The following is a 16,848-nucleotide window of genomic DNA, read 5'->3' as shown; positions in this document are numbered from 1 at the left end:
TGTTAGCTTTCACAAAACGTAGATTCTGTGTCCTCTGCTCTGTAACAAAAGACCACACAGACAAATATATAGTTCCATGTAGATTTTGAAAAGGAAGATGTGTATAAGACTCATTTATTAATGTACTGTCTTCTTACTAAACAATGACAGGAAATATGAACTGATGCCCGAGACTTGAAGTGATTCTTTTCCACTTTATTCTGTATTTTCATAATCAAATAAATGTAGACATCTACATGTATAAGCTGTGGCCTCTCAACCAACAATAACGTCATTAGGCATGTCTATATCCACGACCATCGGTCCGTCTCCAGGTGTCAGGGAGAAGGTCTTGGTGGCCGCCACCTGACCGTGGAACTTGACTTTGACCTCGTAGTTGCCATGGAAACCGCGGAAGTCGAACTCCTGTCCAGCTAGCGTCGCGGTGCCGTGCTGCAGGGACAGGTTGGTGCGCCAGTCGTTGAAGACCAGCTGCCGCCAGCGGCGACCGGCCTCGTTGAGCTGTAGCGACAAAGATTTAGAAGAGCATTAAGTAAAACCGTACGGTCAAGGAAAATTACTTTACTTCAACTATACCAAGTGTAGCCATACGTTGATTACGAAAGCATGTGAAGATACATTGACATTCATCGTATGTGGCAACTATCTTTAATGTAGAGAGCTTAACGTTTCGACCCGGAGGCAGTTAGACCCCCATTCCACTAGGACGGCGCTCTCACCGCGCTCTCCCAGCGACCTCAATTTGGCCAGATTACCGTGAGATTGCCGAGAGCGCGGCGAGAGCGCCGTGGGAGCGCGGAGGGAGCGCGGTGAGAGCGCCATGCGCGCCATGCGCGCCGTCACCTGGCGATGGTTTTGAACATGTCCAAAACAGTCGCCGTGAGCGCGCCGAGGATGACGATGGGATCAAAGGGCCGCAGCGAGCGGTCAATGATCACAGCAAGCGCTCAGCGAGGATTGAATGGTCTTAACTGTAGTTCAAACAAATTTCATGCTTGAAGTGGTGTATCTTGAATTTTTGGCAATTTTGTAGTCAAATCATAGTTTTGTTCATGGGTAATACAAATTGACGAAAACTACAAGTACTTGCTTCCATTCAAATTAATTCCTTCCAATTTGTATTGTCAGTGGTTCAAAAAGTGTTTCAAACGTCTGTGCTTTGAGTTGCTATTATAACGAAAAATGGTAAAACATATTTATTGCAAACAGTTTACATGACAGCCAACACAGAAAAACAACAAAAAGTTGAACATGTATATAACTTAAGACACACACTGAGCGACCGTTCAGGGACCAACATTGAATCTGTTTTCCCCTTGATTTTATCATTCAAATATGTTGCAAGAGGTAAAGGTGTGACTGAGAAGACAACAAAGCACACAAAAATTAAGAAAAAAAATGTTCGTTCGTTCGTGAGAGCGCCGTCCAAGTGGAATGGGGGTCTTAAAAAGCTGCTGTTCACAGTTATCATGACAAGTCACGTCTATTGAGTCCTAAGAGTGGCTTCCCAGATTATAACAGTAATCTTTTATTGGTCTGTAAACATTTTGACATTTTAAGGTTTTATGAGGACTTCCACGATATGTTAGATGCATTGTTTTGAACTGGACCTCAGCTCAACGTAATCTCTACTGGCAATAGCAGTTTCAGGATCACCAAATTCGCACTGCCAAAGGATGACCACATTTGACATTTGAAGGCTTATGTTGACATCAATGATATGTTAGATACATCATTTTGTACTGAACCTCAACGTTATCTCCACTGGCAATGGCAGTCAAAGGATCGCCAAAATTTGCAATGGAGGACCACAGAAGGATCCCTTCCACGGCCGGGTGGCTGAAGGCGACCCGCAAGGCGTCCTCGTAACCCGCCGCCCTCTCCAACTCGTCTAGCTCGGCTACGGTCAGCTCAGTCACCCAGATGGGCAGGCCAGCAGTGGCCAAAAGGTCTAGGCGACTCTGCAAAGGAAAAAAAAAATGAGTCTTGTAAACTCAGGTTATGATCTCAAATGTGTACATTAACCATTTTAGATGATGAATTGTATTTGCTGTATATTTGGAAGATCATAAATTTTGACGTACATTAATATGAAAATTCCTAAAAGGCAATCGTTGGTGTAAATGTTGATAAGTATTGGTGCTTCTCTAAATCCATTGCAAATTTCCAAAGGTTATGACGTCGAAACAGTACCTTGAGAATGACGGGGTCTGGTCGGCTTCTGAAGTGTCCCTGAGCTCCCATCGCGTCGACTGGAGCTCCGTTAGCGAGGAACTCCTCAGCCTGGTGTACGTATGCCTGTGGAAAACACAATGATGACCATCGTTTATCTCTCGCATGCATACCCAGACTTTACAATTTCTTTTAAATGTATATATATATAAATATATATATATATATATATATATATATATATATATATATATATATATATATATATATATATATATATATAAAAGATTACACATGACCTGTGCAAGGCACTGGACACTCAACTAATAAGAAGCTGGTTAAACTTTATGTGTAACTTTAAAATGATCAGCAAATGTATAGGAAAGGCAAAATTTTAGAATAAACCATGTTTACTCGTATTTTTCGATGCTACGTATTAAGGAGCCGAAGGATACATGCAAGTACTGATTTTTTCCGTCGCCATATCTATGCAAATATGGTGTGATAAAGGCAAGTCAATCGTTGCCAGAAAAGGATGACTTTGACTATTAGACAATGTTGCAGACTAGATCCACAGACCTGCGTCATCGCACCACTGTTGATGACACCATAATCGTTCAAGAAGAGTTTGACACCAGGGTCCTTCTCCTTCACCTTCTGGAACATCTCGTACCGGATCTGCGGGTTTCCCGTTTTCTCCACGAAGAAGTTTCCGTGAAGCATCTCGTTGTTGATGTCCCAATGTTGCAACCTGGCACAGCGTGAGGAAAGAAATTATTGCCCACAAATCGATTAATATGATACTTAATAATGAGCTTTGTGGCAAATTCTCAGGTGTCTGATCTTGATGCTAGATTTGGAAGGATGGTTGCAAAAGCTTCGTTTCTTCAAAATACAATGTGTGAAATAGCACCAGAACGTCTTAGTTTATCCGTCTCCCAAATATAGATTGATATCTTTGATTAAGACTGACAGTACAATGCAGTGTTTTCGAAGCTGAGTTTGGTTGGGAAGATTGTGACCTTTTTAACAAATCGTGAAAATTATGACCTTTTATCGGGAGTAGGGTTTTCTGTTAAGTGTTTTCAGAAGGTTGAATTAGTTCGATAATGCTTGTGTGTGGTAGGCGTCCTTCTATCCAGGGTGGTGAGGATATCACTATCTAGATATCATTGCCCTGGACCACGTCTTGTGTAACTTATAAGGACATATACAGGTAGAATGGTTCTGGGGCTTAATGGCACTTGATGATACTTGTGTGTATTGTGCAATAATTGAAATAAAAAGGTTTACCTTCCAGCATACCGACCCACGACGTCATCAACCCGTTTCCAGCACTTCTGCTCCAGCTCGGACCCGGAGTACGCCGGCAGCCAGGTGGGTACATGGGTGTCCCCGGTTCCCCAGAACACATTGTGCCCGCGAATCGGTATCCTGGTCAGGCAATGGTTGAAAAAAGATCAGCAAAAGCAACCATAAACAAGTGTACCATATACTTACATATCATTGTTCACCATCCCTGTTTATGCCTCAGTCACATTTGTACCAGTGCCCGGAGGGGTGTAGCCCCCTAAAGCCATAAATGTGTCCCGGTGGAGAAGGGAACCTCTCGGTGCTCTCACGATTACCTTATGGTGTCTATTTGTTACCAGGTCCCGGGGTTATTTAAGTTTACGAAAATAATCCCGACCGCTAGGGGTTACGCACGATTGTGCCAAAAACAGCCCGTAAACTATTCGCGGCGTGGCCCTTTTTTCCAATTGTGACCGTAGCAATAAGCAAGTTTTCAAAAAATGGAAAGGTAAGTAGTGAACTTACTCTCAAGTTTTTTTGTAACGCCAACGGTGATCTTAATTGCTACAAGTTCGTTAAGATTTCACATTGTAAGAATGTATACGCAAAGACATGCTATTGTTTACACGAGTACATATCCATGCCACTATAGTATAGGATTACAACTCACCCTCGACTTTCAAGCAGTGCGATCGTTGGATCTGCCCAGTCGAACGTCAACTGCCCCTAAGACGAAACAAAGAATCAATACGAACAGCTAGTTAATATGTCATAGTTTGCATGACAATCGAGTCGATATAACTTGAGTGTTGTCATAATAGCTTCAGCAAAACTTCAGAAGTGATGATATTATTTGCATCTTCGTGATCGGAACTATTTCTCACATCCACACTTGTTACAGGCATCTTGCTTGCAATAGTGTTCACACCTTCTAATGAATTCATCTCAAAAAACAAGCCCTGGTCGGAGTTAATGCGTTCAAGCACCTACATATGATAAGGAATAACATACTTCATTCCTTTCATTTTGCTTCCATTTGAGCTGGTTGGCCAGAACGGCCCACTCGAAGTTGTTGAAGAAGAAGTCTGTGTAGTGACTGTTGCTTGGCATCTGCTTGGCGTGGACGACCGACCCAAAGGCAAAGTGGGATCGGGTCTGAGCTACCTGCCAAGCAAATATACAAGCAAAATTTTCTCATTAATTCTAATTGGTTTGCATAATAATAATTTGATCATATCAATAATCACCATCTGCATACAAAAAAAAACATGACGATCCGTCAACCACTTCTAGATTAATTCTATTCTCTTTCGAATTTTGCAGTTTTAAAAAAAGCCGGGGGGGGGGGGGTGCTCTACATTTACACCAATTCCTCTTGGCCACCACTCAAAAATCACGACAAGGGCATATCCAGAACACGAGATATCAAAACCGACAGTTCCTCAGCAGTATCTTAATACGTCACTAAGGCCCCCTATCTTTAGTAGTTTCTTGGTCTCATCACCTACATGCCAAATATTAAACAATCCATCCAGACCTTCTTGAGTCATGCTGTTTACCCACACATGTACACAGGCTACAAAAAAACAAAAACGAAAAAAAAGATAACCTTCTTGGCGTTATAACACAATTTCTACATCCACCTTACAGCGCTTCAATAGAGACCGCTCAATGTATCTTTGACACTTGTTTTTGAAGATGACTCTATTCATCGTAACTTACCTCTACTGTGATGTCATGCGCGTTCGGTGTGTTGACCCTACGATACAAAAAAATACCAAAGTCAGCCAGGTTTTATACACCATACATTTTGCTGCTGCCTATGCCTGCCATCTCATCAATTGGAATACAACATCCATTCAAATCTAGGCATAGAGTATCTAAGTGTTTAACCCTATCCAGACTAGGGGGGGGGGGGCTAAAAGTGCCCGCGCCAACTTTGACATCGTACTACTGCCAAACGATGTATGCTAGGACTACCATGGTGACTTTTCCTAAAAAAATTTTGGCAGCAATTTTGTAATAATGGTTTTAAGTTTATCATTTTTCATATTGCCCTGGCGACGGGTGTCTGACAGGCATTTTATGCAAAAATCACTAATTTTTTTGAAAAAAAATGATATTTCTTGCACAACTACACTAGTTTTCATACATCTATAACATCATGTGTAATTAGATGTAACTTACATGATTTAATATTCATTATTTATGCTAATTAGATTACGTTATCAGTCAAAATCCAAGATGGCGGACTATATCACTATCTAAGGTATCAGCAGGCTTTTTCGCCATTAAAATCGTCAATACCTGACATTTTCTTTACCAGAAACATTAAGATGAACATTTCTAGTCTATTTTCAGTGTCGTGTGGGGTCATAAAGGATTTTCAAAAATTTCAAAATGCCCGATCCAAGATGGCGGATCCGTCATATTGCCGTCAACGTACTTACCATTAACGTCGTATGCCTTTGCATACCTTAAACCGAATAATACAAACTGTTTTGTTTAATGCCTTTAGATATGACGGGAATTCACTACTTAGCCAATAAAATCACATCGATGACGTCGTAATTACGTCATATTACGTCATAACGTCACCAAAATTACAGGAATTTATAAGACTTGACGTGACCATCACTCCCTGCAAAAATTTTCGATGATACATCATACTGTTCGGAAATTATGACGGGGGGGGGCGAATGAGCAAGCCCCAATTAAGTCCCAATAAGCATAATTTTCACTTCATTATTTACATCTCTGTCCAAGCTACCTGCATACTAAATATGGAAATCTAACATTCCTCTGTTCAGTTATTCTCCTTAGAAGATTTTCACAATAACGCCCATGCAGTTCCAGAACAAGCTGCCAGGGGCCCAAACCTTCACCACTTCTTCATTACATCGCAAGTCCTGCTGCAGTACCAAGGTCACTTACCAGGGGGCCCAAAATCGACCTTGAATCTTGGCTTCACAACAACCGCCTATATACCAATTATCATCGTAATTCCATCATATCAAGAGGTTCTTGAGTTATGCTGCTTACAGTAGTCCGGAAACACACACAGACACACCCAAAACTACATCTCTAAATGTTAACAAATGTTTACAAATGTTTACGAAAGTTTACAAAAGTTTACAAAAGTTTACAAAAGTTTACAAAAGTTTACAAAAGTTAACAAAAGTTTACAAAAGTTTACAACTGTTAACAACTGTTAACACATGTTAACAAATGTTTACAAATGATGACAGGTCACCATTGCATTGGATTCCTGAATTGTGCTGTGAAGTACAGCAAAATACCGTGCTATACAGCAACTACACAGTAAAATATCATAGTACAGTTAAAATTTTATGGTGACAATTTTAATCGATTCGGTCTTCTGTCGGCGTGCACGTATATGTAAATTCTGCAGTTGGTGCACCATGCATTTCTTGGTGCCAACTTCACAACATGGTTGACAAACAGATGACAAACAGAAAACAGACACACTCAAAACTATATCTCCATTTTTCATGGAGATAATGAGAATCGACGTTTTGATGTGCGTTTGCGACCTTCATCAGGAGAGTTCTGACTGGCTCACTTTGCACTATAGCTAGTGAACCAGTCAGCATATTGCCCTGATGAAGATGACAGACGGTTATCGAAACGTTTTATCTCTTGTTAGATGTGTGGTTGTAAATAAAGAACTTTGCCATTCAGTCATTCACCAACCCGATGAAAATATTCGCAAATGTGAACAAATCCTTGTCTACGGATGCTACGAGCTTCTAAATCTTGTTAAATATCAGTAAATAGGTTATGTATAATTTCTCATTTCTTCTCACCGGAGTTTGACGTCTCTCTTGCGGATCTGTTCTATCCGTGCGTCTGCCTCAGACCTCCAGTCGGTGATGGGAGACATGAACTCCTTTAAGGAAGCGTCGTCCACAAGGAAACGGATCTCGCTCGGAGGTTTCTCCAAGTTTATCCGGATGCTGCTCACGGTGTCGTCGAAATCTTTGATCAGGAGAGAGTCGTTAGAGCTGTACAGCTGTGTTGCTCTTCTAGCCTTGCAGCGACAATACTATCAATCTATTCTGCCATGTATAGAGTCTAGTTACTTTGACTTGAATATTTTCAGGTATAGATGAAATAACCAATACCCATCGATATTTACATGAATTGTATAGATAACCAATGCTAGAGATGTCTACTGCAACCGTGTATTAGCATTGATGCCCGTGGATGATTGATCATTTGATTGATTGATTGATTGACGTGCATTGATTGGTTTATTGATTGGTTAAATGGGTGATTGGTTGGTTGGTTGGTTGGTTAATTGATTAATTAATTGAATACTCACCAGGTATGGTGTAATCTCCTGCCAGCAGTTTCCAGCCGTCTTGAGCGGAAATCCAGTTTCCAGCAACTCGTTCATGAAGGGTGGGCCTCAGGCCTGAGAACAACAACAATACTAGTTGTACATTTTTGGGGAGCCATATCATAATTGAAATAATAACACAATAGGTGCCTGACCTGTAACACTTGTGGAATATGGTTATTCTGTTTGAAAAGCACTTCATTTCCAAACTTCAACAGTGGTCTCTTAGCTTAGAATCTTTCACTTCTGACATTTCCAACTTTTGTCAACTTAGAAAGGTTTATTTCTAGAAGAATAGGTCAGACTTCTTGGAAAATGTATAAAGCTAGTGTTTGTTTTTTCTTGATATGGCACTGCAATTTGGGGTCTGACGTCTAATGTCTAAGGTCATATCATTTCTGTTATCTAGCGGTTATGTCGTTTACCATGTGTGTTTTGTATTTCTTTGCAGCAAACAATATGGAAAGAATTTTTCAGAAAACTACGTGTCTATACATGGATCATGTGATTGCTATATATTTTGACATGAACTTTTTTCCAAAGTTTTGTTGAGTATCCCCTTGAAAAAGGGTGGCTAGAGAGCGTTCCCACCAGAGAACGTAAAGTGTATCTTAGCCTCAGTCAGGTATTTCGTTTCTCCGCCATCAAGCATCTTGACCCAGATGCTGAACTGGTAGGTATGTCCAGCCTTGACCGTTGACCCCCAGACCAGGTTCTGTGAAGGACCGGCCCAAGTTCCACGTCTGTAGAAGAACAGGCAAAGGCAATGTCGTATCCAGAAGGAGCTTCAGAAGTGTACTTTTGGTAAGTAAAGCCATTCCTATCATTAAACTAGAAATGTAACATTTCGAAAAAGGCATATTACATCGCGTCCCCATTCAAAAATAAACTCGGATTTGACGTTAAATGGAGGTCCCGTGTTTAGGGAGAGTCACACCTACGGACCTACCACACCTTTCGAAACAGAGTAGGGCCATACCCCGGTGTGCGATGGTTCAAACCTTACAGTCTGGTCTGAGTCGACATCTTCAGGGTGCGAAATACCCGGTTGCGCACTTGCGCAGCGCAACAATATTTTGGTTGGCGCAACTTATCTCTTAACCCAGGTTGCGCGGTGCGCTACCTAAATTTTGGGCCGGAGAAATCAATTTTGCGGCAATTACTTGACGAAGTAGAAAATAATTGGACCAAGGAAGCTCACACACCCGTGTGGTGTGCACACACACTCGCTCTCAGTCTCGTAAATTTTCAAACCAAACGTATAAATCGACCCCCAACTAAACATTTAAAGTTACCGATACTTTTTCACTCGTTTGCATCCATAGTCAACCTGTTTTATTGTGCCTGAAACGCAAATTCGTCGGAAAGAGAGCGCGGCTTAGCGCTCGGCTCTTGGCCGCCATGTTGAATTCATCGACTCTCGCTGGATATCGCGTGATTGCGCGAGAGTAATGACGTGTAATCTGCAGTACCAGCAACAACTGGCAGAGGGCAGTGTTTGAGTTACTGTGTATTTCTATGGGCGAAATGTTGCTAGTGCTTTTTTGGGGGCAAAATTAAAAATTGCAGAAGTGGAGATGGAGCCACTTTACTAATAATAAGCAGGGATTTAAAAAATCTTTACTTGGCAACAATGATTATAGAATAAACAAAGTTGTTAAAATGTTGTGACAGTGAGATAAAAACTGGACAATGACATAGACTATGATAATTGTATTTATCTTATGATTATCATACATGTATATCATTAATAACTCACCTGTGAATTTTTCAATAAAAAATATAGGTAATTTTATTCCGGGGGTACTTTTATTAGATTTTGAAAATATGCCCAGTAGCAACTTTTATGTGAGGGAAGAGAATAATGTGCAGGTACAAGTCCTATTGCAGTGTAGCTATTGCAGTGTAACTCTTCCTAGAGCAGAAAAAGCAAAAAGTCTATGGGGGTTGAAAAAAGGATTTATTTGTACTAAAAAAATAGCCGTGTTACACATGAATTGTATAAGTTTGTTTGTTGTGGGTTGTGGTGTTTTATTTACATTGTATATCATTGAATTTTATTTTGAAACAAAAACACAATTAAGAACCAGTTATATTGTTAAAAGCTATATAATACTATGTACTTACAAAATATAATTTCAGGAAATCAGTGAATTTTAGGTGGGGCAACCTGAAATTCTGACGGGCAACCTAGCTTTCTACCCAGGTTGCACACCGTGCAACCTGGCTCAAAAAAGTATTTCGCACCCTGATCTTGCAAAGGTGATAGTCACCTGTTATGTCAATCCCTCCACAAATGTGGTAAATCTGAATAGAAGATTTTTTTTTAAAACCTGTTCCAAGATCATCCATGTACAAAAATAGAACATTCCAAAATAACTTTAATGTAAAATTATTCAATAACTTCCTAATAATTAAGGGTTAATGACCCGCCCCGAGGTTTATATGGTGTCATAACGCCTGGTCAGGTGCTATAACCATCGAATAAAACCACCGAGTGAGCGAAGCGAACGAGGTGGTTTTATGAGGTGGTTATAGCACCTGACCAGGCGTTATGACACCATATAAACCGAGGAACAGGCGGGTCATTAACGTTATTATCACATAGCCTATCCAAACTGACCCATATATTTTTAATTTTCGCCGGGTAAAATCCCTCACATAGCCTATCCAAACTGACCCATATATTCTTAATTTTCGCCGGGTAAAATCCCTCACATAGCCTATCCAAACTGACCCATATATTCTTAATTTTCGCCGGGTAAAACCCCTCACATAGCCTATCCAAACTGACCCATATAATTAAGAGAGACAAATCCCTGTATAATACATAGATTCTTTATTTAGTACTATACATGTAAAATCAATCCAATGTACACACGATCTTTATATAATCCAATGTAAACAAGCAGTAACTTGTCTTAATTGTTCTGGACACGTAGACTTTATATCGGGCGGTATAATTGTAAATTTCTGTTCAATTTTCACAATTCCTGACGCCCGATTGTTTAACGCTTATTTGGCTGTGGTAAGAACAATCAAGCATGTTTACATCCCCTTTCATGATTTGCTTGTAGTTTCCCGGGATATTTTTTGCTCAAGCCGGAAAATAATCCCACAGAAGCGTACACGTATCTTGCTGAGATCCTTGTAGATAGAAACTTGTAAGAATTTTGGCGATTTTGACCGTAATTTTTTCGATGCCAACACATCGGTTTACGTGACATGGGTCATGGGGAGGGGGGCGTGTTTAGTGCGTGTCACGTTTGTTTTGAACACGGCGACATCAATTTGCCGGCAAGATTTTTAATTTTCGCCGGGTAAAACCCCTCAGAAACGTGAACATACCTTCCTGGGGTCCCCCTGGGTAGAAACTGAGGAGGAGTTCGGCGGCTTCATGGGCGATTATTTTACTGCCAAGATTAGCTTGGGGAAATACGTTAGCCTGGAATCCAAACCTATTTTCGCTCCCGAGTCTCCTCTCCGCAAATTTGCGCCAGTTTCTCGCCCCTGAACTCCTTCCGCATGTTCCTGGGCGTCTTCCCCAGCTTCCCATGACCCGAAAACTGACTCTAAGTCGGCGTCTGACAGTTCTTTGACGAAAAACTGTGGTACTCAGCTCCGTCGAATTCGAGCGGGTTCCAATGTCGTCTGACCTGGGCCGGTTCCACTTTGACGGTGGGGGTGTGATAAATATTGTTTGTAGTCCTACCGTTTGAATTTTACTTGAATTGAATTTGTTTTCCTTTTTTCATGTATTGTCCATGTATGCTAAGGAAATGTTTGGGAATTTTAAGACATTAAAGATATTCTTAACAAGGTTAAGAAAAAGATTCATCAAAAAGATACCCCCTCTACAAAATGCAACGGTTGTGTTCTGACATGACGTCAATAAGTGGTGTGTTATGGCGTGATAACAGACCACTTATTGTGGGCAATAGAGGCTTCTGATTGGTCGACGCCATCTACCTATGTGATAATGCTTAATAAATGTCGGCATTTGACAGTAGTCCATGGGCAGGAAAATGATAATACAGTACCTTTCCTGAATCAGCATACATGAAGCGCCACCATAGCAGTCCGCTGTGTACTGCAGCCCAGTACATCCATTGCACTCCCACGGGTCCAGTAACGGCTCAAACCACGGGTTAGAGAGCAGCTCCGGGACAGCCTGACAATTTATGGAACGGGATACCATCGATATCAGCAAACCGTCATTGCTGTTGTTCGATATTGTTCTAGTGTTCTAGCTGTTACGTTTCTTTTAGTATTGTTGTTGTTGCTGTGTGAATTTTGTTGCTAAGGTCAAATATGATCCAAAACTAAAGAATAAAGACAAAAAAGACCGATATATGGAAGAAATAATAGTACAGATTTTGTGTGCAACCATTGTGATAACATTCAGGGGACGTCATTGTAGAAAATAGAATAGAATGGGAGACGAGAAATCAATATGTCTCGTTGACGACGGAACATACCGCTAGAGTGTCAACAGTGCCCACACCGGCCTCAGTCAGAGATGAGCTGTCCACGCGTAGATCTATCCAACTTGGAGGTCCCTCCACATACAGGCGCATGGACACCACGGGTTTGTCGTGAACTGAAGGATAAAGCAACAGGAGACCGACAAAGTTTGTTTATATTCAGATACTTTGCATAACTATACAAAAATCAACTTTTCTTTCAAATCACAAGTATATATAAAGCACGTTCTGTAACTTTCTTTCTGCTATATTCTAATAGTCGATTTATAACCATCTAATTGAAGAATTTGACGCTAGAAATTTGTCCGGTTTTCCAGAATGTGTACTAGCTGGCTGTTGTTTTGTGTGTGGAGGGAGGGGGGTACGTACCGGGCACGGTCACAGCCGCGGCGATCCGCTGCCAGCCGTCCGTCTGACTCGCACTGAGCCTCGCAATCTGTCGGTGGATGACCCCTCCGTCTGAAAGAATGCAGCCATGAAAAGAAACTAAGTCCGTGTAGTTTTAACACTTGTCCTGCTGGCGTTTTCTACGCTAATTAATTTCAGTAATTTGGATAATTGATCAGATCATTGGCACTTGAGTTATTCTGCACTGCTGTGGCATATTTATGCCATACCTAGTATGGCTAAACATATTGTTTTTACTCATGTTTCTTCTTCTTCTTCTTCTTCTTCTTCTTCTTCTCCTCCTGTCAAATCTTCAAATCGATTCATCTCTGTCATTTTTTGACCAAATGACCTGAAATTTGGTACAGAGGTAATGTAGGCAAAAACCAATGTGCGTTCTTTTCCTTTTTTTTTGATATTGACCTTGAAAGTGATTTTAATGAGGTTTTTAGGCTATTTTTAGCATATCTTGGCCTCCTGCGCCCTGGTATTTCAACCGAATGACCTGAAATTTGCTGTATATGTGGCTTGAACAAATATTTAAAGGACTACATTCCCATTTTTGGCATACATATATTCAAAACGATTTATTTTGGGCTTTCTTGACAATATTTGCCACTTCTGTCACTTTCAATACTACATATGACCTAAAGGTCATTGACCCCAAGTGCCTTGCACCTGGCCTTGCATGCCTGTGAGCCTGGCGACCACCTGATTGGTCAATTGAGTTAATCTAATTACATGGCGCAGGTGTAGGCTAGTCTTCATGCCAAATATGGTATGGGAATTCCTAGGACATGTGATTACATGTACTTGGCTTTGTTCACTCTTTTTTTTTTAAAGATACACATCTCCAGTTCATATATGTATTTAACCAAAATAATGTGAAATTTGGCATGTACACAGGCCCTCATTCAAATGTTTGCCATACAGCCTTTCAAAACGATTTTTTAAACAAAGAATTTTTTGGTTTCGTTATTTTCAACCCAAAGTGTATACTATTGAATCATGCATTCAAACAAAGGGGTGTCACATTTTTATATTTCACCCATTTTTGGTCATTTCCTTCTTCTCCTGTCAAATCTTCATATATATCATTATGTATACTATGGAAAACTTCATTCTTCCCTGGGGTTGATCTTTTTTAATTCAAATTTGAACTGGGTTGATTATGCGCAAGAGTGTAATTTTCAGCGGATATTTTTCCACTGGTCTAGTTTACATGGAGATGGCACGGAATATCCCATTCTTGCAAGGGGAGGATTCTGTAATTATTTATTTCAATTTTGAGCTGGAATGATTATGAAAAAGTCCATTTGTTAGCAGAAGTGTATTTGTTAATTAATAAGTGGATATGGTTTTGGACTGGTCCATATTGTGTTGAGGTGCTACTAGAAGACTCCACTCCTGTATGGAGAGACTGATAATTGTTTTTAAACTCAAGTTTGATTCAATTTTTTAAGTGGAAGTATTTTAGAATGGTCCATTGTTATTTTGGGAGTCCATTTTTTGCGTGGCGAGGAGCATGGCTAAACATGCTGTATTTGCTCGCAAATGTTGCCTTTCTAGTTATTTCTGCATTCAGTGCGTTTCGCTGCGATATGGCGCGTTTAGATGAAAAACCCATCAACTGGCATTGTAATGTGCAATCCATATTTAAGCCTTAGCTTCATAAAACAAAACTGATAAAGCAATTGGATACATTCTCTAAAGAGTAAGATCAGGCCATATCTTACAGGAAATTGCAAGATTGTTATAAATCTTTAATCCTCTTAGGTAATTGACGTTTTGAGTTGACTCACCTGAAAACTCTGTTCTAACGGTGACTTTGACCGGATGTTTGGCGTCACCGCCCGACATCAGCTGTACGTAGATCTGGAAGTCGTACGTTCGGTCAGCGATGACGTCATTTCCGTACGCGAGGTCGTAGGCAGGGCCGGCCCACGTACCCCGTCTGTTTCAACAACAAGAGCATAAACAAAAATAACAACAAAAATATAAACGATAGAAAGTTATAACAATAGTGAAAATAGAAAAAGTAACAGAACCAGCAGCAATAAAAAACAAACATAGCAGCCAAAGGCACAACGTCAATTTTGCCATTAAAAATTATTGCCATAGCGAAGGTGTCTGGGTTGATCTTACTTCACTGTAAAGAAAGTACCAACGTAGTACTCTTTGGTTCTGCCATGATAATATTTGTTAACAAAGCACTAAGTCAGTAAGGCGTCTGCCAAGCCAGTCTGAAGATTTGGTGTCCACAGAGGTTTTTTTAGGGGTTCATGGTGTTCAACAAGTTCTTGTGATAATAGATCAACTGGGGTCGGTTGAAAACCCTTTTCGAACCAAGAACACTAGATTCCGTGTAACTCTCCTACACGCTCCTGAGTCCCAATAGTACGAAATCGGACACCACGTAAGTAGGTCATCTGTCATTGACCTGCGTGCTGCAATGCCAGACCTTACTGACAAGGTATAAAGTGACAGGCGGATCCACAGACGGATTCCTGAAAAAATTCAGGGAATTCTTGTGAAACGGGCCTAAGATATACTATTAAGCTCGCTCCTGAAGCTTCGCTAAAATGCCTACTACATATTCTCTTTTGTGCATGGCTGTTTGGCCCAAGGGTGTTTGACAATATGTGAACCGCCATATGTTTAACCTATCAGGGACATCCGTATCGTCCTGTCGACTCCTTAACAAAGCAAACACCTTAGCAGTCATTCCGGAGACACGAGTTTGCAGCACACGTGTGTTATCAGTACAATAGGGAGCGGTCAGACAGTCACGTACAGAGGGGAGTTTTCTTTGTTTGTTCTGCATGTGGTTCAGCTGCAGAATCAACTATGTCTTTAAGGGCCGGTGTATTTGGGTACAAAACATATTGTGTAGTTAAACTATAAATGACGTGATCAAATTCAAATCAAATACGGATTTAACTTACGACCAAATCGCACTGAATGCAAAAGAAAAATAAGTTGAGAACGGTTGATATTTTTCTTGTGTTTCTATTTTCGCTGTCAAATCTAACACGTCAATAAAGCCAGTCGCTGTTGGTATATGCTATGTGGAAAAATATTGTTACGCAGTCTCGAAAGAAGTTCATTATAGTTAAACTTGTTTGTCTAGCGCATGATATTTTCTGGTCTCACCTCTGACTTGCCCGCATACTCGCAGTCCCCTCTACGTTGTCGTTTCTGTACTGTTCCCCCGTGCATCCGGAGCAGTACCAGTTGTCCGGACCAAGCGGGGCCTCGAATCCGGCATTACGGAATATTTCTGTCTCTGCCCTCACGTCGTGCAACTTGCAACTGAGAAGCAAAGCTCCCCAAATAACGGCGCGAAACATCCTGGTTAGGACCGTGGCTTACGGTGCTTCTACCTATAGTAGTTAACCACACTGTCGTTCAGATGGTATCAGCACGATGCCTATGTACATGTATTCTGGAGGCAAATTGGTAAATATAGTTATCGATAATATTGATTCCCTTTGAGAACAGACGCTTCCTGTTGTGGTGATAAAGCTTACCTGCTGGCAAACTAGCGTCTCCGGAATGGCTGTATAACTGTTTACTTGTCAAGTCAAGAGGCCGAGGACGTGCAAAAACTAACACCCGGGACCTTACAACGGGTATCTCACTGGACTGAGGAACGTTGGCGACTGCTTGTGAATGACCACCGCCAACGTGCCGCGCACAAGCGCCAGCTTGCCGCACTACCGCCGCCAATGTGCCACTTGAAATGGCGATTTCTATAAAAAAAAGTTTAAGAATAACGTAATTGGCAAAATGCCGCTAACTCGCAGCGGACGTACGTGCTGCTATACTTCCAATATCTGGTGGGCCATTAGTCCCCAATAGGTCCCCAGATGGCCCCCAAAAGGTGGCATTTATTCTTTTAAAAGTAGTCCTCAGTTTCAAGGTTTATTTGTTGTCAATAAACATATATCATTACACATTCATTTTACAAAACACATAAGGGAGTTGGATATATCGTTCGATTCGGTCATTTCTGTTACTGATTCTATGTAACACCCAGTTTAATTGATAAAAATATTTTTATCATTGCAAATCTCTTTTTGATGCATTTTAATCATTTACTTCGTTTTTAAATCAGTGCGTTGCAACACTGCGATTTACAGTAACCTG

The 16,848-nt window shown here is 40.8% G+C and overlaps 1 protein-coding gene across 1 annotated transcript; it reads right to left on the bottom strand.

The window, feature by feature from the left end:
• Positions 1–180: 180 nt before the first annotated feature.
• LOC136427927 (uncharacterized) lies at positions 181–16,127 on the bottom strand. Its single transcript, XM_066417160.1, has 16 exons — positions 15,853–16,127; positions 14,502–14,653; positions 12,682–12,771; positions 12,307–12,428; positions 11,869–11,999; positions 8,420–8,571; positions 7,811–7,903; positions 7,293–7,464; positions 5,188–5,224; positions 4,477–4,629; positions 4,136–4,191; positions 3,466–3,606; positions 2,752–2,923; positions 2,194–2,298; positions 1,749–1,961; positions 181–501 (listed from the first exon to the last, which is right to left on the bottom strand). Exons 1-16 carry the CDS (start codon positions 16,047–16,049, stop codon positions 256–258), a joined length of 2,232 nt encoding a protein of 743 aa, XP_066273257.1. The 5' UTR covers positions 16,050–16,127; the 3' UTR covers positions 181–255.
• Positions 16,128–16,848: the final 721 nt, after the last annotated feature.

The sequence above is a fragment of the Branchiostoma lanceolatum genome, chromosome 2, assembly GCF_035083965.1.
Source record: "Branchiostoma lanceolatum isolate klBraLanc5 chromosome 2, klBraLanc5.hap2, whole genome shotgun sequence".
Classification (NCBI taxonomy): Eukaryota; Metazoa; Chordata; class Leptocardii; order Amphioxiformes; family Branchiostomatidae; genus Branchiostoma; species Branchiostoma lanceolatum.
This window is presented reverse-complemented; position numbering and strand designations above follow the sequence as displayed.